At 38.1% G+C, this 26466-nt stretch overlaps 1 protein-coding gene across 1 annotated transcript in view; it reads right to left on the reverse strand.

The window, feature by feature from the left end:
• The window catches only part of UBE2K (ubiquitin conjugating enzyme E2 K), a 71075-nt gene extending 68559 nt beyond the window's left edge, over positions 1 to 2516 (reverse strand). The window contains exon 1 of the mRNA XM_027055615.2: positions 2270 to 2516. Within this exon, the coding sequence (XP_026911416.1) occupies positions 2270 to 2332 (63 nt within the window). The 5' untranslated portion in view covers positions 2333 to 2516. The remainder of the gene's footprint in view (positions 1 to 2269) is intronic.
• Between the last annotated feature and the right edge of the window lie 23950 nt (positions 2517 to 26466).

Genomic DNA, 26466 nt, shown 5'->3' on the forward strand with positions numbered 1-26466 from the left:
GAGCTCCAAATAAAAAACCAACATAATACACTTATAGAACTGGGCCTACTAAAATAGGATGAAATACAATATTGGTTAAAATAAAGCTATTTATTGGTTATAATCCAGATTAAATTATTTGACCCTTTCCTTAATGTTCTTTGCAACTTCTTTTCTGGAAGAAGTTTCCTTCCAAATTTATAAAGGCACTCTTCTTAAAATAATTTGTGTTTGCATTTCCTGTTCTCTTCGTCTGAAAAACTATAACGCTTACTTGAAGCCAGCCCTCATCATCCCTTACATATAAAGAGCAGTATTATTTTAACAATAGGCATTGCGAGAGCAATACAAGATTTTTTTAAGCTTTAATTGGAAGTACTAAAAATATGGTGAAAGCCTCCTCGTATAAAGCAAAGAGACCATATGAATTACAAGCAGCAACTTACCATTTTTAAGTAATAAAAAATAAACTATTAGAAGTCTTACATTAAGTTTCAGGCATGTACAACTTTATAGAAAAAATGTTTTAGGCTGTTGGCAACAGTATTAGATGAATCTTTCACTAGGAACATATATGTCAACTGTGCTGGAATATATTTTCTTGCAAATAAAAAGTTAGAATCATTGTTTCACTGTTTATCAGTACAGACATTTATGACCCTATTTCTGCACTGTACCACAAAAAATACAAAGTCATCCTTCCATTCAGAGTTTTGGCACTTGAACAAATACAGAGGTCAGAGTTCATACACATGCTCTCTAAAACAGATCATTATTTATATACTACAACCTTCAGTAAATCTGCTAGTATTTGTTATTAAGTAATTTTAAAGAATTATATTCTCCAAGTCTAATTGGAAAGATAATAACTGTAGAATCAGTGATATAAAGCTCAAGTGTTATCATTTATGTTAATTACTCATCACATAGAATGCTGAATTTCACAAATCTTTGGGATTATCAAAGTTCAACATAAGAAAAATACAAATAGCAATGATACATTCTATAATGGTATGTGACATCTTGAAAATAACTATTTCAGTATTACTTTTTCATCTCTGTTAAATCCAAGGAGGAAAAACTTGACATTCTTGTTGATTTGAGTATGAAAAATTGTACCGATAATTGCATAGTTTTGAGTCAAATCACTAGGATGTTGTGAATATGTTATATACATAAATATGGCCAACACTAAAGTATTTAAATTCCTCAGGACTCATAAACAGCTTGAGACCAAAAAAAAAATTTTTTTTTTAAATAATTTCAGGTTACATCGGGATAAACCTACTCAATAAGGAGATATAATAATGTACTAATATCTGGTGAAATCTCATGTTTTAAATAGGGCTGTTTTTCAAAAGTAAGAAGTTAACTATGAGGGACATCATAATGAAGTTTCATGGCACAACCCAACAGTCACAGAGGCATTGTGTTAAGAGAGACTGATATGTAACTTGTAAACAGTATTTTGAAATAAGCTACTTATACTCTCCATTATTTTTTCCTAACGAAAAATATTTAAATGCCTTTAATACACCAAACAACTTGCCTTCACCCAGTCAAAAAGATTTAGATGTCAACAGAAGAGGCCTAGGAATGGGGAGGGGGGAGGGGGGAGCGTGAAAACGAGATAATCTAATTTGGAATTAATTTCCTACCTCAGGTGAAAATTCCCTTATCCCCCCATTCAAATAAAATAGTATTCCTTATGTCTCCTCTTCTCTCCCAACACCGAACTAAGAGGAGTAACTCTGATCGTCTCTTTTCATCAACACCTAAGATCCTTTACCGTTCCTTCCTTCCTTCCTTCCCTAAGGAAAGGACAGTGGAGGCCAAACAGGCTATAATACAGAATACCCTTAAAAGTGTGGGCCTTTGAGCAGCGCGGCTCTCCGGATCCAGTAACCACCTTTCCCCTTCCCCCAACCCACTTCCCGGGTTTTCTCAGGCTCGGCCTGCTCCCTCCACACCCTACAGCCACACTTCCAGCTGTTGCCACAGCCTCAGGGCTCTCTCTAGAGCTCACACCCCTCCAAGAAGTGCCCCCTTCTCCATCTGCCCCCCAAACCGTGTTCCTCTCCAGACCACCCGCCCGCGAGACGGTCCATCCCAGGGCCCGGGGAGGGGAGGGGAAGGCGACGGAAGCAGGGGGAGACTGCTGCTTCCCCACAGGCAGATTGGCGACCGAAAGGAGGGCCACCCAGGGATTACCGGGGACATTGAAGTCGCTACTGGAAGAACCCTCCCACCCTGGGCTGAGGTGGGGGATGTCCGGGAGTTCATTTCTGACCTCCTCGCTCTTCAGCACCTCCTTGAACTCCCGCTTGATTCGCTGCACCGCGATGTTGGCCATGTCTCCGCCCGCAGCTGATTCGTACCCGCCTCCTCCGCCACCGCTACGACCACCGCCACCGCCGCCACCTCTTCCACCACCGCCTCCTCCCTCGGCGACTCACACCCGAGCACACGAACACTGCCACCGCCACCCCGGCCGCCGCGCTCTCCTCAGTGTGGAATCACCTCCGCGCCCGGCCACCAAAATGGCGCCGGATCCGCGCATGCGCAAGACGCTGACCCGGCCGAGCGGCGCAGCCGCTCCCGTTGTAGCCCCATACGCCTCAAACGCTAGCCCGCGCCGCGCCGCGCCGCGCCGCGCCGCGCAGCGCGTCTCTGCCGGAGCTGCGGCCGCGTGGCTCCGCCCTGCCGGCGTCTGGGGCCAGGAGGGTGCGGCTTCCGCGCTGGCCAGCCTTACCCGGGCCTCTTGGGTCCTCTCCTGTGCCTCCGCCCCTCTTCAGCCTCTGTGGTGTGGTCGTTGCTTCCAGCCGTGGCCTTTGACTGAAGGCTGAGCCCGACCTAACGGGTTCACGCGGCCCCACTCGGCTGTGAGCGCCGTCCTGACTCAGCCAGTCCCAGAACCCACGGGCTTAATGTGCCTGGTTGTGTCTAGTCTATAAAAACACCATTCCAGAACTCGATCTGGCCCATTTGCTGTTGGTATAAGCCCAGAAAATCCACTGTGCTCGTTTTCCTTCTGAAGCCATTGTGGTGGCAGTATTATTACGATCATTCCAGGTACTACAAATCACTGAATTAAGAGTGGTCATTGTTGGGTCCCAGCAGGTGTATTTGAAACAGGTACTCATTGGATATGCCTGAGATGGATTTAGAAGTCAGATGTTGATCTTTGAACTACTTAGATAATTAATCCCGACTTTTAATGGTTTCTAACCATGAGTGTACATCAGAATCCCTGAAGAGCTTCTTAAAAAAAGAAAAAAATTCCTGGACCCCATCCCTAGTGTGGGGGGTGGGCCTAACAATCTGCATGCATCTCTTAACAAGTTCTCAAATGCTGTTGCCCCTGCTACTGATTCAGGGACCACAGTAGGAGAACCACTACACTAAAGCATGTGAAAATAGTTTGTATATTAAAGTGAAAAATGGAGAAATACATGCTTCTGGTGTGGAAAGGGCAGCTTTACTTCCGTAAGCCTTGGGCCTACGATGGTGTCTGGCACTAGTAAGCACTCAATAACTATTGAATGAACAAATGAAGATAAGAGTAAAATGTTTTAAGTGGAAAGTAAGTTTGAAAGGCAATTTGAAAGTGGTTGCTAGGGTTTCAGTAAGCAATATGGTTTTGGTGCTGAGAGGTACTTTAAGTAGAACATTCCGAAATAAGTAATAAAGGTTATTTAGGGGTGCCTGGGTGGCTCAATCAGTTGGGCGTCCTCAGGTCATGATCTCCCGGTTCGTGAGTTCGAACCCCGTCTGGGGCTCTGTGCTGACAGATCAGAGCCTGGAGCCTGCCTCAGATTCTGTGTCTCCCTCTCTCTCTGACCCTACCCTGCTCATGCTCTGTCTCTCTCTGTTTCAAAAGTAAAAAAAAAAAAAAATTAAAAAAAATTTTTTCTAAACTTAAAAAAAAAGGTTATTTAGAAGTTTTTATTTCATTTCATGAACTCCGTTCACCTAATCAATTAGTAAAGTATCCTAGAACAATATCACAAATACAGTCTTAGCAAAAATTACTAAAGTTATGGCAACAGTAAGGAAATAGCCATTAGCAGTGAATCATTCAAGTGGAGGTACATGCAAAAGAAATTCTTGAACTTCTGCCACACGAACCTAGAGGTGATTTTTGATTCCATCTCTCTTCCATGCTAGCTATCTTAGCCAACTTTGGTTTCCTCATCTGCAAAATAAGGAAGCTGGACTATATGATGTCTTTGAGGTTTTAAGAGGTCAGAATTCTAAAGCATCATTTGGAAACATTTCCCTGAGTGGACTAACATAAATTACAAAAACCCTTCTAGCAGAGCCCCCTAGTGGTCCTAAGAGGAACCAGCTATACATGTGGGTCATGGTACAATGAGTTATTGGTGTAATGTAAATCATGCAATTTTTATGTGTATTTGTGTTGGTACAGTAAAAGTAATTATTTTGAAGTGTGCAAAAACTGTTTTGAGTACTTTAAATTTATCAGCTTCATTCAGTCCCTAATCTTAATCTTGGACTTCAAAGAAACTTGGCAACACTCAAATCACAGAGTGGTCTACTTAGAAGAGTATGGTCATTTCTTTGGGGGAGAGAGGCTAGGTCATTTTTAAATACACATAATCATTGATCCTGATATTCTACTTCTAGAAAATCATTCTACAGTCCTTCCAGAGAATGAGGCAACTGCATATTAACTGATATGAGATAATTCCCAAAGTACATTTTAAGTAAAAAAAAAAAAAAAAACCAGAAAAAAAAAACACCACTGTGCTAAATGCAATGTGGTGTATTGAATTAGATCCTAGAACTGAAAGGACTTAACTAGTGAAATCTAAATAAATTCTGTAACTTAGTTAATAGTATTGTACCAATATTAATTTCTCAGTTTGACATGGTACTGTGGTTATGTAAGACTTAACATTAATAGAAGTAAGTAAAGAGTACATAAGCATCTCTGAAACTTTTCTATAAATCTACAATTATTCCAAAAGAAAAAATTTACTTTTATAGTTATTTCTTTATTTTTTGAGAGAGAGATAGAGAGCGAATGGGGGAGGGCTAGAGAGAGAGGGAGACAGAGAAGCCCAAGCAGGCTCTGCGCTATCAGTGCAGACCCCAATGTGGGGCTCAAACTCATGATCTGTGAGATCATGATCTGAGCTTAAACCAAGAGTGGAAGACTTAACTGATTGAGTCACCCAGGCACCCCACAAAAAGTTTACTTTTTAAAAATTTTTTTTAACACTTATTTATTTTTGAGACAGAGAGAGACAGAGCATGAACATGGGAGGGGCAGAGAGAGAGGGAGACACAGAATGTGAAACAGGCTCCAGGCTCTGAGCGGTCAGCACAGAGCCCGACGCGGGGCTCGAACTCACAGACTATGAGATCATGACCTGAGCCGAAGTCGGCCGCTTAACCGACTGAGCCACCCAGGCGCCCCAAAGTTTACTTTTTAAAAAGCACTATGCAGAGTATATTGTGACCAGTATACTACCATGTATGTGAGGGAAGAAATGAATATGCTTGTGTATATAATGTTTGTGAATCCTCAAAATATCACTGGAAAAATGCATAAGAAACTGACAGTATTGGTTATCTCTGAGAAAGCAGCTTAAATGCCTTGGAGAAAGCAAAATGGGAGACTTTCACCATGTAACCTCTTGTATATTTCACCTATTCAAAACTAATTTTTTTAAAAATGAGTTTCCAGTAATGCAGATTATACACTCTTCATGATGTAGTTCTGGTTGGTTACTTCATTAAAAATTAATTAGTTAACCAACTATTTATTGAGTGTCTACTATGTGCCAGGCATGATCTAGGCCCTAAAGGTGTATCAATGAACAAGAAACAGAACACCTCTGGAATTGCAGGAATTACATTTTGTCAGGGATAGGGAGAATTCATCTCAAAGTGTAATCCACAGAAATGTCGGGGCCCCTGAGATGTTTTCAGGGGTCAGTCTGCAATGACCAAACTATAATCTTAGTACAACTAAGGCATTATTTGCCTTATACTGTGTTGACATTTGCACTGATGATATAAAAGCAATAGTAGACAAAAACAATTACTGTACGAGTAATAATTTTATTAATATCACACACTCACTGTTAAAAATACCAGTTTTAGGGGCACCTGGCTAGCTCAGTCGGTGGAGCATGAGACTCTTGATCATGAGTTTGAGCCCTACATTGGGCATGGAACTTACTTTAAAAAAAAAAATACCAGTTTCACTTTTTAAAAAAGATTTTATTTTATTTGTTAATGTTTATTTAGTTTGAGAGAGAGAGTGAGCTGGGGAGGGGTTGGGGGGAGGGGAGAGAATCCCAAGCAGGCTCTGTGTGGTCAGCACAGAGCTCAACCTGATGCTTGATTCCATAAACCATAAGATCATGACCTTAGCCAAAATCAACAGTCAGACACTGAACCAACTGAGCCAGCTAGGCACCCCAAGATTTTATTTTTAAGTAATCTCTACACTCAACATGGGGCTTGAACTTACAACCTCAAGAACAAGAGTTTCATGCTTTTCCAACTGAGCCAGTCAGGCACCACCCCCACCCTGTTTTATTTTTTTTTAACCAGTTTCACTTTAGAATGCCTTTGATGAAGCAGCAGAAAGTGTTGATGTTATTAAACTTAAACTTTTGAATACATGCCTTCTTCATATTCTGTGTGATTTATGGGAAGGATAGAGAAAGCACTTCTGCTGCATAAGGCACATGGTAAAGTCTGTGCAATTGGTTTGGTTGTGAACTAAATTAGACACTATTTCCATGGAACACCATTTTTACTTAAAATAATGATTGAGACAAACTATGTTTATCAAGGGTTGGGTATTTGGCAATATTTTATCAAAAATGAACTAGGTAAGCCTGTCACTTCAAGGAACATAACTGGCAGAATTTGTTGCCAATGATAAAAGTTAAACTTTCAACTGAAAATTTGAGCTTTAGAAAATATATCTGCCATTGTGACTTGACAGCTTCCCAATACACTTAAAGATATTTCTTTTTTTTTAATTAATTTTTTTAACATTTATTTATTTTTGAGACAGAGACAGAGCATGAAGGGGGGAAGGTCAGAGAGAGAGAGACACACAGATTCTGAAACAGGCTCCAGGCTCTGAGCTGTCAGCACAGAGTGCGACGCAGGGCTCGAACTCACGAACCGGGAGATCATGACCTGAGCTGAAGTCAGACGCTTAACTGACTGAGCCACCCAGGCTCCCCTCTTTTTTTTTTTTTTTAAATTAGAAGTCATCTGTTCTTTTTTTTTAATGTTTATTTATTTTTGAGAGAGAGAACAAGTGAGGGAGGGGCAGAGAGAGGGACACACAGAATCCAAAAGCAGGCTCCAGGCTCTGAGCTGTCAGCACAGAGTCCCATGCGGGACCCGAACTCAAGAACCGTGAGATCATGACCTGTGCCGAAGTTGGACGCCTAATTGTCTGAGCCACCCAGGCGCCCCAAAGATATTTCTGATTAAATTGGTGGTGATTGTAACAAATATGAATGCTTTTAATTGTACAATGAAATGTGTTCATATTTGGAAGATCCGCATTAAGTCAGTGAACCAATATTTTCCAAATGACCAAGGCATGATGTTACAAAATCATGCATGGGTAAAGCATCCATTCAAGGTTTGAGACAGACCAGTAGATTTAATATAACAGAGTACAAAAAGTTCACTGGTAATATTTCAGATTCCACGTTGCAACTAACCTTTGAGGAAGGACCCCTTGTCTGGATTTAGTGTAGTACTGAAGAATAAGATCCACAAATATCTGAAAAAGTTATTGAAGTATTTCTTCCCTTTCCAACTACATATCTGTGTGAGGTTGGATTTTCTTCATATACTTCAACCAAAACAATATATGCAACATACTGAATGCAAAAGCATATATGAAAATCCAGCCGCATTCTATTAAATCAGGCATTAAAGAGATTTTATCTTAGAAAATATAGCCTATTTCTCACTAAAGATATTTATGTAAGTATGTAATAGGTTTATTATAGTTATTTTAAATATATGTTTAAATATATGTTCCAATAATTTGTTTTAATTTCTTTGTTTTGTTTTATTTTGTTTTAATTTCTAACAAATATTGTTTAGCCCATGTAAATAATGCTGTTTGGAATCCTCAATTTTTTTATTTTTTTGAGAGAGAGTGCATGCTTGTGTGTGCGACATGGGGGTGGGAGTGGGAAGGGAGAGAGAATCTTAAGCAGTCTCTATGCTCAGTGCCGGTGGGGGTGGGAGTTCAACACGGGGCTTGATCCCACAGCCCTGGGATCATGACCTGAGTCAAAATCAAGAGTCAGATGTTCAACCAATTGAGTCATATAGATGCCCCTAGAGCCCTCACTATTTTGGGGCACCTGGGTGGCTCAGTTGGTTAAGCGTCTGACTTCGGCTCAGGTCATGATCACACAGGTTGTGAGTTCGAGCCCCGCGTCGGGCTCTGTGCTGACAGCTCAGAGCCTGGAGCCTCTTCAGATTCTGTGTCTTTCTCTCTCTTTCTGCCCCTACCCCGCTCATGCTATGTCTCTGTCTCTGTCTCTGTCTCTCTCTCTCTCTCTGTCAAAAATAAATAAACATTAAAAAAAAGTAACACCAGCATTCTTCACAGAGCTAGAACAAGCAATCCTAAAATGTGTGTAAAACCAGAAAAGACCCCAAATAGCCAAAGCAATCCTGAAAAAGAAAACTAAAGCAGGAGGCATTACAATTCCGGACTTTAAGCTGTATTACAAAGCTGTTATCATCAAGACAGTATGGTATTGGCACAAAAACAGACACTCAGGTCAGAGAAACAGAATAAAGAAACCAGAAATGGACCCTCAAACGTATGGCCAACTAATTTTTGGCATAGCGGGAAAGAATATCCAATGGAATAAAGATAGGCTCTTCAGCAAATGTCATTGGGAAAACTGGACAGGGACATGCAGAAATATGAACCCAGACCACTTTCTTACACCATACACAAAAATAAACTTAAAATGGAGGAAAGACCTAAATGTAAGACAGGAAGCCATTAAAATCCTAGGGGAGAAAGCAGGCAAAAATCTCTTTGACCTTGGCCACAGCAACTTCTTACTCAACATGTCTCCAGAGGAAAGGGAAACAAAAGCAAAAATGAACTATTGGGACCTGATCAAAATAAAAAGCTTCTGCATAGTGGAGGAAACAATCAGCAAAACTAAAAGGCAACCGACAGAATGGGAGAAGATATTTGCAAATGACATATCAGATAAAGGTTAGTATCCAAAATCTATAAAGAACTTCCCAAACTCAACACCCAAAAAACAAATAATCCAGTGAAGAAATGGGCAAAAGACATGAATAGACACTTCACCAAAGAAGACATCCAGATGACCAACTGGCACATGAAAAACTGCTCAACATCACTCATCATCAGGGAAATACAAATCAAAATGACAATGAGATATCACCTCACACCTGTCAGAATGGCTAACATTAACAACTCAGGCAACGACCAATGTTGGCGAGGATGCAGAGAAAGAGGATCTCTTTCGCACTGCTGGTAGGAATGCAAACTGGTACAGCCACTCTGGAAAACATCATTGAGGTTCCTCAAAAAACTAAAAATAGAACTACCCTATGACCCAGCAATTGCACTGCTAGGTATTTATCCAAGGGATACAAGTGTGCTGTTTCAAAGGGGCATATGCACTCCAATGTTTATAGCAGCACTATCAACAATAGCCGAAGTATGGAAAGAACCCAAATGTCCATTGACAGTTGAATGGATAAAGAAGATGTGGTATATATATATACATATATATATACATATATATATATGTATATATATATATATGTAATGGAATATTAGCAATCAAAAAGAAATCTTGCCATTTGCAAGTATGTGGATGGAACTAGAGGGTATTATGCTAAGCGAAATTAGAGAAAGACAAAAATCATATGACTTCACTCATATGAGGACTTCAAGATACAAAACAGATGAACATAAGGGAACGGAAGCAAAAATAATATAAAAACAGGGAGAGGGACAAAACATAAGAGACTCTTAAATATAGAGAACAAACAGAGGTTACTGAAGGGGTTGTGGGAGGTGGGGATGGGCTAAATGGGTAGGGGCATTAAGGAATCTACTCCTGAAATCATTGTTGCACTATATGCTAACTAACTTGGATATAAATTTAAAAATTAAAATTAAAATTAAAAAAAGTTCCTGTAAAAAAAAATATGTAATTTACATAAACTTGTTATATATGTGAAATTTGTAAACTTGGTTTCAGATTAATGGAGTTAATCTAGTAACTCTTCCATTACGTCTAACAGAACAATGTGTTTTGATGTGTTGATTCACGTAAGAAAAAAAAATGAAGTAAGGCATTATAGTGCTTTGCTAACTCCTGATAATAATAGCCAGTCTTCCTTTTTTGTAATTCCTGCTAGTTACTATTACTGCTCTTCAGATTTAAATTTCCTGTTGTTCAGAAGGCAGAACAATTTTTTTCCCTACTGCTCTTTCCTGACCCATGTGTTTGCCAGCTTTTTTCCTTTCTTTCTCTCATCACTGCCTGTTCTACCCAAGCCTCTCATTTAACTTTTTTTTGAAACACCCAGTCATAACTCTGAGGTCATTTTGCCTTTTTTCTTTCACTGAATTCTGCCCTTCCCATCTTGTTAGCTTCTCTCCCCTACCCGCCCCAGCTGGGGTGAGGAGCTCTAGCAGCAAGAGTGGAAAGCAGCATTTAGATCCACAGTCGAACTTCTAAACTTAGCCCCAGGCCAGTGGGCACCACAGTATTGATTGTAATGCACACTGTATTTTTCTAAATTTAGAGAATAAAGCATAACTCCCACCATTATGGCTTTCAGGATATCTGCAGCATGGGGTGGAAAGCTGATTTTAATAGAATAGAATATGTTTCCTTGTCTTAAGTTACTGATTTGTTTCCTGTTAGGTGCAGAGGTTCTATAGGTGAGACTTTTTAAGGGAAGGACTTTATCATTTCACTCTTTCCAAGGAATATGCAGCTACAACTGGGACAAGGCTACAGGGCCTTCATACTTCATGTTTAAGACACTATCCACCTTTCCCATAGACTACACTCTGCTGACCATCTCAATTGTTTTTGCTGAGTTGGTTAATTTCTTTCTGTCCTCTACACCAGAGTCCTTTATTTTAGAGCCTAGAATTTCTGGGGCTCCAGTGAAAAGATCCTAATCCTTTAGAAGCCACTCTTCAAAATCCCCTTCCTTTGGTCACCTCAAAGGCCATGAACTTCCCACTGAATAAAATCCACAACTAGTTCTACCTACTTGATTATGTCAATTATGTCAATTATTTATTATTCATTTAGAATACAGAATTTCATAAATCATATCAGCCTCATTAAGTTGAGATGGTCTTTGTTTGCTTTCTGCAAATCTACTCTCCAACATTCTCTACTCTGTGCCCCCAGAACCTGAAAGTATGATCTATAATATTGTCTTCACATCAATAAGACTTCATTATCTTCTCGATTCCACTTGAATGTGGTCAATGGATGGGAGGCTCTGGCAGGAGATGAGGCCAAGGCTCACCAATGCCGTATTGGCTACCAAAGGCTAAAGTTTCTGTCCAAGAGCTCCCTTTCAGCTATAGCTACTGCTATTGCTCTTCCAGGATTCTGATAATCTTGCTCCCTTTACCCTTTCAAACCTGGAGTTACCATGTGGTCCTTACTGTTAGCCTTTGTCAGCTTCCTGTAACTTTTATAGTATCTTTAACAAACTTTTCTGATAAACCACCTGCTTCCTGCCAAGGCCCTGTCTGATATACCAAGGTATAACCATTATTTCTTACTTTCCTGGATATTGCTGTTATTGAGGAAAGTTGCCACTCTGTCTCTACTATTCTGTAGCCTCTGCATTAGGATTACTTAGAGGAGGCCAGTGATCCAACTTTCCCCACCAGGGTGATGACCTAATTCAGAAGGACCAACTGAAAGTGACCACTTCAGGTATTGCTCTATGAATAATAGACAAATATCTTTCCCTTTCTTGGTGCTTCCTGGAGTAGAAATTCATAGCCACTTGCAGATGTCTGTAGCTGAGCATTCAACTGCACCATCCCAGGGAATGGCTCCTTTCCAAGGTGAAGGATCCAGCTTTTAGTGTCTCTTCCGAGAGATTTAGGGGAGCATTATGCAAATGATTCCCCCTGTGCCCTCTGAAGCTAGTGAGCAGCATGACTTAGGCACTCTCAGGAGACCCTACAGAGGCCAGGCTTCTCTGTGTAAGAGAGCTGTAATGAAAAGCATAATCCAAAGTAGCAGGAGGAAGACTTATCATGTGAACATCTCAGCAAAAGCACTGTGCTCAGGATTTGATGCAATTACAAATTACATCTTATCCTTCTTTTTATGATGTCAATGTATTAACAATGTTGTGAATTCTTATACATTTTTAACCTAATAGTATAATATATTTTTAAGTTAACATTAGGAAGGTTAGTTTTGTGTTTTTAATTTTCTTTTTTCCCCTCCACCCCAGAAGGTTAATTTTAAATAAAAATAGTTTAGGGACACCTAGGCGGCGCAGTCGGTTAAGCTTCCGACTTCAGCCAGGTCACGATCTCGCGGTCCGTGAGTTCGAGCCCCGCATCAGGCTCTGGGCTGATGGCTCGGAGCCTGGAGCCTGTTTCCGATTCTGTGTCTCCCTCTCTCTCTGCCCCTCCCCCGTTCATGCTCTGTCTCTCTGTGTCCCAAAAATAAATAAACGTTGAAAAAATATTAAATAAAAATAGTTTAAATAGCATAATTTAAAATTTTGATAATTTATTATTCCACAATTTTGTGTATTTGATTAAGAAACATACATTCCCATATTTCCCATCTGAAAAGTGCAGGAAAGCACTTAGATACTACCACAATTAGAGCTTTGAATATGTCTGCAGTAGTAAGTAGTCTAAGCACACTTATTGATAAATAATATTATTTTTAAAAAACAATAAAACCTTATTTTCTACACCAGATAATTAGGTTTTTAGATTTCTGTCATTATATAAATCTAAGTACCAAGGGTTTATACCAGGCTCTCACTAGGCTTCCTTACAACACTTCTTCTCAAGCTTTCAATTTTTTCTTATTTAAAAATTTTTTTTTAATATTCATTTATTTGAGAGAGAGAGAGGGAGGGAGGAAGGGAGAGAGAGAGAGGGTACATGCAAGTTAAGGAGGGGCAGAGAGAGAGGGAGACACAGAATTCAAAGCAGGCTGCAAGCTCTGAGCTGTCAGCATAGAGTCCAACACTGGTCTCGAACCCAAAAACCACGAGATCATGACCTGAGCCGAAGTCAGATATTTAATCAACTAGCCACCCAGGTGTCCCAAGCCTTTTATTTTTTATTTTTAAAAGCTGTGGTAAAATATGCATAACATAAAATTTACCATTTTAGCCATTTTTAAGTGTAGAGTTCAAGGCATTATCTTCACATTGTTGTGTAACCATCACCACCTGGAATTTTTTCATCATCCCAAACTGAAACTCTGTATTTCTCATTCCTTCCTTCCTTTCAGCCTCTGGTATCCACTATTCTACTTTCTGTCTCTGTGAAGTTCACTATTCTAAGTACTCAAGTAAATGGAATCCTACAATGTTTGTCCTTTTGTATCTCGCTTATTTCATTTGTAATGTTTCCAAGGTTCATCCATGTTGTAGTATGTGTCAAAATTTCCCTCCTTTTTAAGACTGAATAATATTCCATTGTATATATATGGCACATTTTGTTTATTCATCATCTATCTATGGACACTTCAGTTGTTTTCATCTTTTGGCTGCCGCTAGGAACATATGTGTGCAAATTATCTCTTTGACCCTGCTTCAATTATTTTGAGTCTGTACCTGGATGTAAAATTACTGGGCTACTTGGTAATCCATATTTAATTTTTTAACTTTTTTTTTAAAGTAATATATAAGTATATATATACTTATATATATATAATATATACTTTTAAAGTATATATTATATATATATACAAAGTATATAAAGTATATAATATATACTTTATATATATAATATATATATTTATATATATAAAGTATATAAAGTATAAAATATATAAAGTATATATTATGTATATATACAAAGTATATATATATAATATATATACTTTAAAGTATATATACATAATATATATATACTTTAAAGTATATATACATAATATATATACTTTAAAGTATATATATACTTATATATACATATATACATATGTATTTATACATATATATACATATATGTATATGTATATATGTATACATATACATATATTTATACATATATACATACATATACATATATTTATACATATATGTATACTTATATACATAAGTATATGTATATATACTTATATATACATATATATAATATATGCTTTTAAAGTATATATATATAATATATACTTTATACTTTAAAGTATATATATATAATATATACTTTATACTTTAAAGTATATATATATAATATATACTTTATATACATATACACTTTAAAGTATATATTATATATATATACAAAGTATATATATATATTTAAAGTATATATATAATATATACTTTGTATATATATACACTTTAAAGTATATGTTATATATACAAAGTATATATATATACAAAGTATGTACATATATATACAAAGTATGTATATATATATACACAAAGTATGTATATATATATACAAAGTATGTATATATATATACAAAGTATATATATATATATAGTATATATATATAAAGTATATAAAGTATAATATATACTTTAAAGTATATATAATATATACTTTATATATACTTTACAGTATATATTATATAATACACTGTAAAGTGTATATATATATAAAGTATATATTATATACTGTAAAGTGTATATGTATATAAAGTATATATTATATATATATATACTTTAAAAGCATATATTATATATATATTATAGATACTTTTAAAGTATATATATATATTATAGATACTTTTAAAGTATATATATATATTATAGATATTTTAAAGTATATATATATATATATATATATATATATATATATATTCAGGCCCAATGTGAGGCCTGAACCCACAACCCCAAGATCAAGAGTCACATGCTCTGCTAACTGAGTCAGTCAGGTGCCCTATCCATATTTAATTAAAAAAAATTTTTTTTCGGGGAGGCGCCGACAGACAGACAGAGAGAGAGAGAGCATGAGCAGGGTAAGGGGCAGAGAGAGAGCGAGACACAGAATCCGAAGCAGGCTCCAGGCTCTGAGCCGTCAGCACAGAGCCCAACGCAGGGTGTGAGATCATGACCTGAGCTGAAGTCGGATGCTCAGCCAACTGAGCCACCCAGGCGCCCCGTATTTATTTTTTTTTAAAAAGGCACTTTTAATTTTTATTTTTAATTTATTTTGAGAGAGAGAGCACAGTGGGGAAGAGAGAATCCCAAGAACACTCCATGCTGTCAGCACAGAACCCAATGTGGGGTTCAATGTGGGGCTCAATCCCATGAACCATGAGATCATGAACTGAGCTGAGATCAAGAATCAGACACTTAACTGACTGAGCCACCCAGGTGCCCCCATAATTAATTAATTAATTAATGTATTTATTTATTAAAAATTTTTTTAAATATTTATTTATTTTTGAGAGAGACAGAGACAGAATGTGAGTGGGTTAGGGGCAGAGAGAGAGGGAGACACAGAATCCAAAGCAGGCTCCAGGCTCTGAGCTATCAGCACAGAGCCCCACGCAGGGCTCGAACTCACGAGCTGTGAGATCATGACCTGAGCCGAAGTTGGACTCTCAACCAACTGAGCCACCCAGATGCCCCCCCAACACACTTAATTTTTAAAGGAACTACCACAAAATTATCCACAGCAGCTGCACCATTTTACATTCCCACAAGAAGTGCACAGGTTTCCAATTTCTCGACATCCTTGCCAACATTTCTTACTTTGTTTCTTTGTTCATAACCATGATGACAGCTGTGAGGTGGTATCTCATTGTGCTTTTTATATGCACTTCTCTAATGATTAGTTATGTCAAGCATCTTTTTATGTGCTTATTGGCCATTTGTATACCTTCTTTGAAGAAATATCTATTTAAGTCCTTTGCTTATTTTTTTATAATATTTTATTTTTCTTTAAGTAATCTCTGTACCCACCATGGGGCTTGAACCCACAACCCAGAGATCAAGAATTTCATGCTTCTCTGACTGAGCCAGCCAGGCACCCCAGTCTTTTGCTTATTTTTTTTAATGTTTATTTACTAATCTACATAGAAAGAGAGAGAGATGGGGTTGGGGAGGGGCAGAGAGAGAGGGAGAGAGAATCCTAAGTAGACTCAATGTTCAGCACGGGTCTTGATGCGGGGCTTGATACTACAATCAGCAAGATCATGACCTGAGCCAATATCGAGAGTTGAGTGCTCAACTGAATGAGCCACCCAGGCTCCCCTCTTTTGCTTATTTTTAAATCAGGTTGTTTGTTTTGTTTTTGTTGAGTTGTAGGGAGTATTTATTTATTTTAAAAAGTTCTTCTAAGACTTTTATAGGTTTAACTGTTACTTTTTAAAAGTTAACAGTTTTTTAAAAAAATTTTTTAAATCTTTATTTTTGAGAGAGAGACAGAGCGTGAGCAGGGGAGGAGCAGAAAGAGAGGGAGATACAGAATCTGAAAGCAGGCTCCAGGCCCTAAGCTGTCAGCACAGAGCCCGACGCAGGGCTTGAACTCATGAACCGTGAGAAAAAACGCCCTGAGCCGAAGTCAGACGCGTAACCGACTGAGCCACCCATGCACCCCTAGCTGTTACTTTTAGGTCTATGCTCCATTTTAAGTTAATCTTTGAATATGGTATAAGGTAAGGTCCCACTACATTATTTTGCATGTGGATGTCAGTTTTCACAGCATGATTTGTTGAAAAGATTGTCTTTTCCCCAATGAATGGTCTTGGCCCTTGTTGAAAATTATTTGACCATATATGTGAGGGATCATCTCAAGCTTTTAACTGCAGAGGATTATTCTTTTCTTTCTTCCCAAGCAAAGCTTACCTTTGAATAAAAGCCACTATTATCACCATTTATGAGTATACAAGTAACTATATTAGATGTTAGAGATACATAGAGGAATAAGATATAGACTCTGCTCATGAAACTACCAATTTATTGGGGGAAGTAGAATATCTCATTAAAATACATACAAATACAAGATAGCATATGGTAGTTTAAAAATAAGTGCCACCTTATTGGTCAGTCAGTAAAGTATGTGACTCTTGATCTCAGGGTTCTAAGTTTGAGCCTCATGTTAAGTGTAGAGGTTACTTAAAAATAAAATCTTGGGGCACGTGGGTAGCTCAGCCAGTTAAGTGTCCAACTCTTGATTTCAGCTTAGCTCATGATCTCACAGTTCATGAGATTGAGCCCTTCATCGGACTCTGCACTGACATTGTGGAGCCCACTTAGAATTTTCCCTCTCCCTCTCTCTCTGCCCCTCTCCCACTTTCTTTCTCTCTCTCTCAAAATAAATACATAAACATTAAAGAGAGAGAGAGAGAGAGAGAGAGAGAGAGAATGCCTGAGTGGCTCAGTCTATTAAGCATCTGACTTTGGCTCAGGTCATGATCTCACAGTTCTTGAGTTTGGGCCCCATGTCAGGCTCTGGGCTGACGGCTCAGAGCATGCAGTCTGCTTCAGATTCTGTGTCTCCCTCTCTCTCTGTTCTTCCTCCCCACTCATGCTCTGTCTCTCTCTCTCAAAGATAAATTAACACCAACCCCCCTCCTCTGAAAATTAAAAATTTCCCTTAAAAAATAAAATAAAATAGGGGCACCTAGGTGACTCAGTCAGTTAAGCATCCAACTCTTGATTTTGGCTCAGGTCATGATCTCAGCGTTCATGGGTTCAAGCCCTGAGTTGGGCTCTGAGCTGACAGCACGAAGCCTGCTTGAGACTCTCTCTGCTCCTCTGCCGCTCTCTCTCTTAAAATAAATAAATAAACTTAAAAAAAAAACCTTAAAGGGGCGCCTGGGTGGCTTGGTCGGTTAAGCGTCCGACTTCGGCTCAGGTCATGATCTCACGGTCCGTGAGTTTGAGCCCCGCATCAGGCTCTGGGCTGACAGCTCAGAGCCTGGAGCCTGTTTCAGATTCTGTGTCTCCCTCTCTCTCTGCTCCTCCTCTGTTCATGCTCTGCCTCTCTCTGTCACAAAAATAAATAAACGTTAAAAAAAAATTTAAAAAAAAAACCTTAAAATTTTAAAACACAATTAAATAAAAATAAGTGGCACAGAAATTACATGTGTTGGGAGTTCAGAGGCTGTGGTTTTAGGAATTAATTTTAAATATTAAGATACCAATCAGTATATACACAAAAGTTCATAGTAACATTATTCATAATGGCCCCAAAATGGGAACAGTGCAAATGTCCATCAACTGATGAATGGATAAACAATATGTGGTGTAACTATACAATGGAATATTATTCACCAATTAAAAGAAATGAAGTACTGACACATATTACAACATGGATGAACTTTAAAAACATCATGCTAAGTGAAATAAACTAGCTACAAAGGGCCATATATTGTGTTATTCCATTTATATGAAATATTGAGAAGAGAGAAATCTATACAAGCAGAAAATAAATTACTGGTTGCCTAGGCCTGGAGGGGAGAGGTGGAAGCAAGGAGGGAGGAATGGAAAGTAACTGCAAATGGGCATGGAATTACGAATTTCTTTTTGGGATGATGAGAATGTTCTGAAATGGATTATGATGATGATTGCACAACTCTATGACTATACTAAAAACAATGGAGTTGTTCACATTAAACAGGTGGATTGTATGGTATATAAATTATATATCAATAAAGGTGTTATTTTAAAAAACAAATAGCCTCACCAGCCTCATCACTCCTAAATAAATGTAAATTTGAGGGTACTTGGGTGGCTTAGTCAGTTGAACATCTGACTCTTGATTTCAGCTCAGTTCACCATGATCCCAGGGTCATGGGATCAAGCCTTCTGTCAGTCTCCACACTCATGGAGCCTGCTTAAGATTCTCTCTCTCCCTCTGTCCCTCTCCTTCGCTCATGCTCTCTCTCTCCAAAATAAAAACAAAAATTTTAATGTAAATTTTATTGTATACAAACTGCACCTCAGTAAAGCAGTTATTTAAAAAGAAATAAAAGATACATTGGTGGGGCGCCTGGGTGGCTCAGTTGGTTGAGCATCCTACTTCGGCTCAGGTCATGATCTCATAGCTCATGAGTTCGAGCCCCACATTGGGCTCTGTGCTGATGACTCAGAGCCTAGATCTTGCTTCAGATTCTGTTTCTCCTGGTCTTTGTGCTCCTCCCCAGCTCTCGCTGGGTCTCTCTCTGTCTCTTGAAAATAAATAAACATTAAAAAAAAAAAAGACACTAATTTGTAATCCAAAAGGAACTACTGTTTGGATCAAATGACCTGTTTCTCTTAAGTTTGTAGAATCCTATCTGATGCCATGCAAAAGAGTGTGAGTTTTTATATCTGAGGCATTAGGGAATTATTGAAGGTTTTTTATTAAGGTAGTGATATATGGAAACTGAATTTTAGAAAGATTGATACTGGCAGCTCTCAGTAACCTGAAATGAAGTGGAGAGGAACTGGAAGGGGGAAGACTACTTAGGTTAGGCTATTCTAAAACAGTGGTTCACAGTAGCATCAACATCACCTGGGAACTTGTTAGAAATGCAAATTCTTGGCCTTCATCCCGGAGCTACTGAATCAGAAACTGTGAATTCGAGTTTAGCAATCTATGTTTTAATAAATCCTCCAGGTGATTCTGGGACAGGGAAACATTTGAGAACCACTGCTCCAGAAATAACAAGTATTTGAGAATTTTTTAAAATTAATTGATTTATTTTGAGAGAGACAGAGACAGTGTATATGGGGGAGGAGCAGAGAGAGAGAGAAAGAGAGAGAGGGAGAGAGAGAATCCCGAGCAGGCTCTGTGCTACCAGCACAGAGCCCTAATGTGGGGATCAAACCCACAAACTGCGAGATCATGACCTGAGCCGAAGTCAGACACTCAACCAACTGAGCCATCCAGGTGCCCCTATAAACTTTAAGAAATAATGCAAAGGATATTTTGTCCATCGAGGATAACAAATGTGCCACACTAGTGCAAAATGTTAATAGTAGAAGAAACTGTGAGGGATGGGGAAAGTGTAATATGGGAACTCTCAGTAGTATTTACTGAATTTTCTCTAAACCTGTTCTAAACAGTTCTCATGAACTTTAAGATCATGACCTGAGCCAAAATCAAGAGTTGGATGCTTAACCAACTAAGCCACCCAGACATCCTGATACATCATTATTAACTGAAGTCCATGGTTCACATTAGAGTTTACTCTGTGTATATATGGGGTTTTGTGTGTACGGGCTTTGACAAATGCACAATATCATGTATCCACCATTACAGTATCATACAGAGGAGTTTTACTGCCTAAAAAATCCTCTGTAGTGTACCTATTAATCCCTCTTCCACCTCTTTCTCCTACCCCTGGTAACCACTGATCTTTTCACTATCTCCTTTTCACTGTTTCCATGTTGTCATGTAGTTGGAATCACTCAGTATGTATCCTTTACAAACTGACTTCTTTCATTAAACAATATGTATTTAAGATTCCTCTGTGGCTTTTCCTGGCTTGATAACTATCTCCTTTTTAAAATTAAAAAAAATTTTTTTAAATGTTTACCTATTTTGAGAGAGAGAGAGAGAGAGAGAGCGAGCACAAGTCTGGGAGGAACAGGGAGAGAGGGAGAGAATCCCAAGCAGGCTCCATGCTGTCAGCACAGAGCCTGTTGTGGGGCTCGATCCCACAAACTGTGATATCACGACCTGAGCTGAAATCAAGAATTGGATCCTTAACTGATTGAGCCTTCCAGGCGCCCCAGATAGCTATCTCCTTTTAATCACTGAATAGCATTCCATTGTGTGGATGTACCATAGTTTATCCATTCACCTCCTAAAGAACATCTTGGTTGCTTCTCGTTTGGGGCAATTATGAATAAAACTTCTATAAACATTCACCTGCAGATTTTTATGTGGACATAAGTTTTCAACTGTGTTGGGTAAATACCTAAGAGACTAATTGCTAGGTTATATCCTAAGTATATGGTTCGACTGTGTTTGGTTTTTTTTGTTGTTGTTTGTTTTTTTAAGTTTAGTTATTTATTTTGAGAGGGGGGATGAGACGCAGAGAGAGAGGGAGAGAGAGGATCCCACGAAGGCTCCGAGCTGTTAGCGCAGGGCCTGATGTGGGGCTTGATCTCACAAACCATGAGATCATGACCCAAGCTGAAATCAAGAGTCAGACTCTTAACCAACTGAGCCACCCAGGTGCCCCTGTTTTTCTTCTTCATACTATGTTGGCTCTTCTGAGCTTCAGCATTTCTTAGAGCATTTTAAAATAAGCTGCCCAAGGATCATCTGACTCAGAAATTGTAACTGTGACCATTAATTGATTAGGGACCAGATTTTTTACTGTAATAGTTGAACTGAATGCATAGGAATGAATAGGGTGCAATGATTTTTTTTTTCTGTTGGTAGTGAGGATAAGCCCAAGATTATATTTTATTGTCCTTTAGCACACTGACCATTTTTGCATCTAATTTAGTGATCTTATTTCAGCATTCCATTTTCCACTAGCTATATGTTTCTAGTTCTCCTTTTCCTTTGTTTTTAAAGGTTTTATTTTATTTTTTTAATGTTTATTTATTTTGAGAGAGAAGGTACAAGTGGAGGAGGGGCAGAGAGAGAATCCCAAGCAGGCCCCTCGCTGTCAACACAAAACCTGACACAGGACTCAAGCTCATGAACCATGAGATTATGACCTGAGCCACAGTCAGATGCTTAACCAACTGAGCCACCCAGGCACCCCAGATTTTTTTTTTTAAGTAATCTCTACACTCACGTCCTGAGATCAAGAGTCGCACACTCTACTAACTGAGCCAGCCAGGAACCCCTACTTCTCCTTTTCTGAAACAGCTCAGAATTTAACTGATTTTCTCATTAATGAATTAAACAAAACTTTGACATGAGTTCACTATGTATTTGGATAATAATTTAAAAAATCAATTTCAGAATTGTGTTTTCACAAGATAAAACTAAAATAATTATCTAGCAATAAACACTATAATTACATAACACATTAAGAAAAACCATGAAATTTTATTGAGAAGACAAAAAACACACATTTCTTTATTAGAAGACTCAAATTTCTAATGATTTTCCCATCTTATCCCATAAATTATTAATAACTTAGTAATTATTCCCAAAATAATTTATAAATTTAATGCTATTCCAACTAAAATTCTAAGGGGACTTTTTTTTCTCAGCTGAACCATTTCATCCTAAATCTAAGAATCTTTGGAAAAGAAAGACACTACTAGGTATTAAAATATACTTTAAAGCTGTTGAGAATCAAAACATTTTTCTGAATAGGTAGTATAGATAGAATGGACTGATTCAACAGTTCATAAAGATTTGGGATGCAGTACATGTGGCATTTCAAATTGGTAGAGAAATAATGAACTATTTAATAAATAGTGTCAGGATAATTTGGCGGAAAAATGCTACCTTCTACCCCACAACAATGCACCATGAACAACAGCTATGTCATTCTATTTTCTGCTTCCCAACCATGCAATGTTATCTATTTTCATGCTTTCATGCCTTTGTGTACGCTGTTCTCTCTGCTTGGAATTCCTTCTTTACCTCATCTGTTTGCTGAAATACTATTCTTTCCAGATCCAAATTAAACATCTGTGAAGCTTTCCTTCTTTCTCCAAACAAACTTATGTCTTCTTTTGTGCAGCCACCATATCTACCACATATATCTACTATTGCACTCATAATGTTCTATTATGATTATTTATTTAAATTTCTACGTCTTTTACTAGACTGTAATCATCTTATGGCCAGGGACCATGTCTTTTTAATGTTGTATCTTTATATCTAGTACAAGGTGATTCATAATTGGTGCTCAATAAATATTTTTTGAATTAATGAATAAAATTAAATGTGATGATACTTTGACCAAAATGGAGCGATCAATCAATAAATAGTTGTCAGAAGCCCATGTGGTGGTCACGAGCATGGGTTCAAACCAGACTGCTTCAGTTTGAATCTCATATCCCCATTTACTAGTTGGGTGATCTTGGGCAAATGACTTAACCTCTCTGTACTCACTTTCCCCATCTGAAATGGCTATAATAGTAGTTACCTCCTCAGATTGATGGAGGTATTTAAAAGTTAGAGGATTTTAAAAGTTAGCATAGACTTCTACATCCAGGAAGAAATGGAATAGATGTACTTTTCCCTATTCCTTCCACTGAGTGCAACTAAAATTGCTGGATACATGGAGAGGAGAAAGTTGACCAGTTAACAATGTTAGGACCCAAGGAATAACATGGTGCTGAGTTCCCAGGTTTTCTTTTCACTGCATATATTCCAGACTGGATATTAGAAAAACCAGCACCTTGGAACTACCAATGGACACTGATTTAAAAAAGAATGTCCCCAAGAAAAGCCTGTTCTCTCTAGCCAAAGGACCAGGAAAGGAATAGTTTGCTAGACAAAACAACCTTTAAACAGTAACTGCTCTAACATTATACAAACATCACAGAAAACAACCTGTGGCTCCACCCACACAATCACCAGCAAAGGCCCTGTGGGGAGCCTTTCCACTTTTTCCAGTCATCCCAATGAGTCATCCCAATCCCCCTACCTGGGTAAGTGTCAGAGAAAGCCAAGTGAAGAGCTAGGACTTTCATCTCTGCTTGGTGGTTAAGAGCATAGGATTCCCTGTGATGTCAGTGGAGACCATATGGGGAACCTGGACTTCTATCTTCACCCACAACACTCCTTCTCCTTGTCACTGGTGTCAGGATAGGCCTAATAGAGTCAGGACTTTCACCACTTGTCAGTGGTACCAATGCCATAAATACCTCCATGGTGTCAGCGGAGGCCACATAGGGAGCCAGAACTCCTGCCCCTACTCAACAGTAATCAAATGCCCCTTCCTCCACCCATGGTATCATAGAAGAGAACTAACACTTTCACTCTTACCTGGCAATAATGAGGTAGCACACCTCTTTACCCATCAGAGTGGAGGAGGCCTGCTAAAACACAAGATCTAAATAAGATCTGGAGTCCGGGCGCCTGGGTGGCTCAGTCAGTTAAGCGTCCTACTCTTGATTTTGGCTCAAGTCACAATCTCCTGATTAGTGGATTTGAGCCTCATGTCTGGGTCTGCAGTCACAGCATGGAGCCTACTTGGGATTCTCTGTCTCCCTCTCTCTCTACCCCTCCCCCACTCACATACATACATGTGCACACTCTCTCTCAACAAAAAACAAACATTTAAAAAATAAATGATATCTGGAGTCTTATACCACCCAAAATATAGGTTTCAATAAAAAATCATTCATAACAAAACCCAAGATGATCTCAAAAAGAATGAAAAAAAGATAACAGATGCAAAAAAAAAAAAAAACCAAAAACAAACAGATGCCAACACCAAAATGACACAGATGTTAGGATTATTTTATAAGGATTGCAAAGTAGATGTCATAAATATCTTTCAATAAGCAATTATGAGCATGCTTAAAAAAAAGAAAAAATAGACAGTTTTGCAAAGAAACAAAGTCTTAGGAAAGAAATAAGATATATAAGGAACAAAATGGAAATTTAGAGTTAGAATATTTAATAACCAAAATAAAAATCTTAATGGATGGGTTCAAAAGAATAATGGAGAGGACAGATGAAAGAATCAGTGAACCTAAAGATAGAAGAACAGAAATTACCACTCTGAACAATGAGAGAAAATTGATTTTTAGAAAAATGAACAGAATCTTGAGGACTACGACAAAAAGTCTAATAGTCGTATCTACAGAGTCCTGGACAGAGAGGAAGAACAGGGCTGAAAAAGTATTTGAAGAAATAGTAACTGTAAAGTTCCCAAATTTGGCAAAACAAACAAGCAAACAGACCAAAAGACTCATAAACAATGCAAGAAACTGACTGAACTCCAAACAGGATAAACTTAAAGAATTTCATGTCAAGGTACTTCATAGTAAACTTTTAAAAACTGAAGACACAGGAAAATTTTGAAAGCACTCAGAGAAATTAAATATTACCTATAGGGAGAAAACAATTGAAATATTAGCAGACTTCTCATCAGAAACCACAGAGGCCAGAAGGAAATGGCACAACATTTTTGGAGTTGTGAAAGAGAACTGTCAACCCAGAACTCTATCCAGAGACAATATCCTTGAGAAGTGAAGAATCAATCAAAACATTCACAGATGAAGGAAAACTAAAAGAATATGACACCAGATTCACCAAATTAGACCTACATCAAAAGAGTGGCTAAAGTAAGTTCTCTTCTAAACAGAAAGGAAATGATAAAGAATCTTGTAACATCATGCAAGGAGAAAGAACACAGAGCAAAAATATAGGTAAATACAATAGACTTTCTTTGTCTTGGGTTTTCTATGTTTGGCCGTTGAAACAAAAATTATAACACTGTCTAATGTGGTTCTCAATGTATGTAGAAGAAATATTTAAAACAATTATTTTACAAATTCAGGAGAATAAAGGGGCATAAAAGGAGTAAGGTAAAATGTCAACACCAGTGAATTTGATTGTAGCAGTGGTTACACAAATCAACCCATGTAAGAAAGTGACATAGAATTATACACAGACCTTGTACTGATGTCAAATTCCTGGTTTTGTTATTGTGCTATAATTATGTGAGAGGTAACCATTGGGGGAAATTCAATTTTACATTAACACATATTCAGTTACTTTTTATATCAGCCTTTTTAGATCTTCTGGATTCTTCATTTTGTCATTAAGCTTATCATCTATGAATCACCACCCATTTTGTATTAACTACAAATTTGATTAGCATGTGTCCAATATGCTCCTTTATGTTAAGTGGCTCATGAAAATATTTAACAGGATAGAGCCATAGAGGTCTTTAACAAATGACTAGAAACTTCTATTTCACCTTTGTATAAATTGTTCCAACTTCTAATAAACTGTACTATCATCCAGCCCTCCTTGTCCATGAAGATTTGTCAAATGCCTTGACAAAATAAGGATCTACAAGGTCCATACCATTTTCTTGCTCTCTACAGAAGTGAGAGTAGTGATGAATAATAATGCCTACTTATTATTGAGTGATGAGGCCAAATTTAAAAAAATTTTTTTTAATGTTTATTTTTGAGAGAGAGAGAGAGAGACAGAATGTGAGCAGGGGAGGGGCAGAAAGAAAGGGAGACACAGACTCCAGAGCAGTCTCCAGGCTTCAAGCTGTCAGCATAGAGCCCGATGTGGGGCTTGAACTCACAAATTGCAAGATCATGACCTGAGCTGAAGTCGGACGCTTAACTGACTGAGCCACCCAGGTGTCCCCCAAATCTTTTTCA

The sequence above is a fragment of the Acinonyx jubatus genome, chromosome B1 (genome assembly GCF_027475565.1).
Source record: "Acinonyx jubatus isolate Ajub_Pintada_27869175 chromosome B1, VMU_Ajub_asm_v1.0, whole genome shotgun sequence".
NCBI lineage: Eukaryota > Metazoa > Chordata > Mammalia > Carnivora > Felidae > Acinonyx > Acinonyx jubatus.